This window comes from Branchiostoma belcheri, unplaced genomic scaffold (genome assembly GCF_001625305.1).
Source record: "Branchiostoma belcheri isolate BF01 breed outbred unplaced genomic scaffold, Haploidv18h27 scaffold78, whole genome shotgun sequence".
NCBI lineage: Eukaryota > Metazoa > Chordata > Leptocardii > Amphioxiformes > Branchiostomatidae > Branchiostoma > Branchiostoma belcheri.
The window spans coordinates 1-3,881 of record NW_017804442.1 but is presented as its reverse complement, the minus strand read 5'-3'; the positions used below and the strand labels follow the sequence as shown (position 1 = coordinate 3,881).

At 50.8% G+C, this 3,881-nt stretch overlaps 1 protein-coding gene across 1 annotated transcript in view; it reads left to right on the top strand.

Annotated features, from left to right (window-relative positions):
• Positions 1 to 1,468, top strand: part of LOC109485678 — a gene marked incomplete at its 3' end in the record, with an annotated part of 4,119 nt that extends 2,651 nt beyond the window's left edge. Inside the window, exons 5-7 of the mRNA XM_019789344.1 lie at positions 54 to 310; positions 767 to 917; positions 1,262 to 1,468. Coding sequence (XP_019644903.1) covers positions 54 to 310; positions 767 to 917; positions 1,262 to 1,468 — 615 coding nt within the window. The remainder of the gene's footprint in view (positions 1 to 53; positions 311 to 766; positions 918 to 1,261) is intronic.
• Positions 1,469 to 3,881: the final 2,413 nt, after the last annotated feature.

Here is a 3,881-nt window from a genome sequence, read left to right as displayed (position 1 = left end):
ATTTACGGATGGAAAACAGCGTGTTGTTTCAAACTTAATCTTGTACTTCAGAGAGTCAGATCCGTGAAGACATGAAGGAGTACTACGGCAAGACCATCCAGAACCGGGATGAGCTGTTGATTAATAACCAGGAGCTCGAGGCCGGTGGATGCCGGGAAGAGTCTAAAATTAAAGACCAGGAGGCCAGTGGATGCCGGGAAGAGTCGAAAAATAATGACCAGGAGGCCGGAGGGTGCCCGCTCGCTAAATGTAAACTGCCCCGCCACGTCACAGAGGCTCTGGCGATGGTCCACCCGGACGTCAAGGCCAAGTGAGTCAGGTTAACGTTGGTATCAGGTATTTTTAACGAATGAACGAATGAATGACTGAATGAATGAATGAATGAATGAATGAATGAATGAATGAATGAATGAATGAATGAATGAATGAAGACCTTTATTGTACGTAAATACCCAACGGGTTATTAAAGTACAGGTCACAACTTGAAAAGAATAGAATATAGATAACGTTATATACTTTGTCAAGTAACTACAACTAAGTGAATTCGGCTTCTTTTTGCTTTTTACTAATGGTAAAAAGCTAAGGACAGATATGTTTCATAACCGAAGTTTTGTCTAAGTTCATTTGGAATACATGTATAAATTTTACTGTACTGCTTTTTAGTGCTGATTACAGTGCTGTTATGGCACAGTCCCTGGTGCTGAACTGTTAGTCAGCTGCAGCAAAGGCGGTTCCAGAACTAAACTCTCTTGCTGGTTTTCTTCAGGAGTTACGGGTGCGGCTTGCCAGTGCCTGAGCTGTTGGAGGGGTGCCACGTGTTGGACCTGGGAAGCGGGGCCGGACACGACTGCTTCACTCTGGCCAAACTGGTGGGGGAGACGGGCCACGTGACTGGCGTGGACATGACGGAGGAACAGGTGCGTAGGTTCTGTAAACATTGCCATCACGATCCGCATCATAGCCTCATTGCAACAGTATATAACTACTTAAAAAGCATCAGTTGTGAATGGCAAAAGCCAAAAGTGGGGTCGTGTGGCGTAACGACAGAGTACTCCACTCGGAACCAAGAGGTCCCGGGTTCGAGTCCTGACATGCCCCCGATCTTGTGCCCTTGGAAAAGGCACTTTACACGACTTTCCTCACTTCGCTCAGGTGTAAATGAGTATTGTATTGGTGGTGATGTAAGTTGGAAAAAAAAACTTGAGTGTTCCCCCATCACGTCTTGTGATTACTAGTACATTTTCAACTAAAAATGTTACAGTTGGACTTTGCCAGACGCTACAACGACTACCACCGGGAGGCGTTAGGCTACTCCAAACCCAACACGGAGTTCGTCCGGGGCTACATCGAGAACCTTGGCGAGGCTGGGCTCAGGGACAACACTTTTGACGTCATCATATCCAACTGTACGGTCAATCTCTCCCCGGACAAGAAGGCTGTCTTTGGGGAGGCATATAGAGTTCTGAAGGTAAATTTGAAGGCGTAAAACAATGTTACATTTAGAACTGCATATTGTTAAGTTTTCTTTTGATGCCCACGATCACGATAATGATCATTCTGGCCTCATGCCTAAATTACGCTACACGATCACACTTAATTGTACATTAAATGATTCATATTTAGGAGAATTCTTGAAAATTTAAAACGTTTAATACGAACATTTACTATCTGAACTTGTTCTGGATAGTCTCTCCGTACCCAAGAACCGACCGACCGACCGACCGACCTACCTACCTACCGACCGACCGACCGACCGACCGACCGACCGACCGACCGAGCTACCTACCTACCTACCTACCTACCTACCTACCGACCGACCTACCTACCTACCGACCGACCGACCGACCGACCGACCTACCTACCTACCTACCTACCTACCTACCTACTGACAGACCTACCTACCGAGTTGAACGAGTTGACCGAGTTGACCGAGTTGACCTAGTTGACCAGGGTAGTGGACCGAGTTGACCGAGTTGACCGAGTTGACCAGGGTAGTAGACCGAGTTGAGCGAGTTGATCGAGTTGACCAGGGTAGTGGACCGAGTTGATCGAGTTGATCGAGTTGACCGAGTTGACCGAGTTGACCGAGTTGACCAGGGTAGTGGACCGAGTTGACCGAGTTGACCAGGGTAGTGGACCGAGTTGACCGAGTTGACCGAGTTGATCCAGTTGACCGAGTTGACCGAGTTGAGCGAGTTGACCGAGTTGACCAGGGTAGTTGACCGAGTTGATCGAGTTAAACGAGTTGACCGAGTTGACCGAGTTGACCAGGGTAGTGGACCGAGTTGACCGAGTTGACCGAGTTGACCGAGTTGACCAGGGTAGTTGACCGAGTTGACCGAGTTGACCGAGTTGACCAGGGTAGTGGACCGAGTTGACCGAGCTGACCGAGTTGACCAGGGTAGTGGACCGAGTTGACCGAGTTGACCGAGTTGACCGAGTTGATCGAGTTGACCGAGTTGACCGAGTTGATCGAGTTGACCAGGGTAGTGGACCGAGTTGGCCAAGTTGATCGAGTTGACCGAGTTGACCGAGTTGACCGAGTTGACCGAGTTGACCGAGTTGACCAGGGTAGTGGACCGAGTTGACCGAGTTGACCGAGTTGATCCAGTTGACCGAGTTGACCGAGTTGAGCGAGTTGACCGAGTTGACCAGGGTAGTTGACCGAGTTGATCGAGTTAAACGAGTTGACCGAGTTGACCGAGTTGACCAGGGTAGTGGACCGAGTTGACCGAGTTGACCGAGTTGACCGAGTTGACCGAGTCGACCAGGGTAGTGGACCGAGTTGATCGAGTTGACCAGGGTAGTGGACCGAGTTGACCCAGTTGATCGAGTTGACCGAGTTCACCAGGGTAGTGACCAGGTTGACCGAGTTGACCGAGTTGACCGAGTTGACCGAGTTGATCGAGTTGATCGAGTTGATCGAGTTGATCGAGTTGACCGAATTGACCAGGGTAGTGGACCGAGTTGACCGAGTTGACCGAGTTGACCGAGTTGACCAGGGTAGTGGACCGAGTTGATCGAGTTGACCGAGTTGACCGAGTTGACCGAGTTGACCAGGGTAGTGCACCGAGTTGACCGAGTTGACGAGTTGACCGAGTCGACCGAGTTGTACCGAGTTGACCAGGGTAGTGGACCGAGTTGATCGAGTTGACCAGGGTAGTGGACCGAGTTGACCGAGTTGACCGAGTTGACCGAGTTGACCAGGGTAGTGGACCTACCTACCTACCGACCTACCGACCTACCGACCTACCAGGTAGGATCGAGTCACCAGGGTAGTGGACCGAGTTGACCGAGTTGACCGAGTTGACCGAGTTGACCGAGTTGACCGAGTTGACCAGGGTAGTGGACCGAGTTGACCGAGTTGACCGAGTTGACCGAGTTGACCGAGTTGAACGAGTTGACCAGGGTAGTTGACCGAGTTGACCGAGTTGACCGAGTTGACCAGGGTAGTGGACCGAGTTGACCGAGTTGACCGAGTTGACCAGGGTAGTGGACCGAGTCGACCGAGTTGACCGAGTTGACCGAGTTGACCGAGTTGACCGAGTTGACCGAGTTGACCGAGTTGAGCAGGGTAGTTGACCGAGTTGATCGAGTTGACCGAGTTGACCGAGTTGACCAGGGTAGTGGACCGAGTTGACCGAGTTGATCGAGTTGATCGAGTTGATCGAGTTGACCGAGTTGACCGAGTTGACCAGGGTAGTGGACCGAGTTGATCGAGTTGACCGAGTTGACCGAGTTGATCCGAGTTGACGAGTTGACGAGTTGACCGAGTTGACCGAGTTGACCGAGTTGACCGAGTTGACCAGGGTAGTGGACCGAGTTGATCGAGTTGACCGAGTTGACCGAGTTGACCAGGGTAGTGCACCGAGTTGACCGAG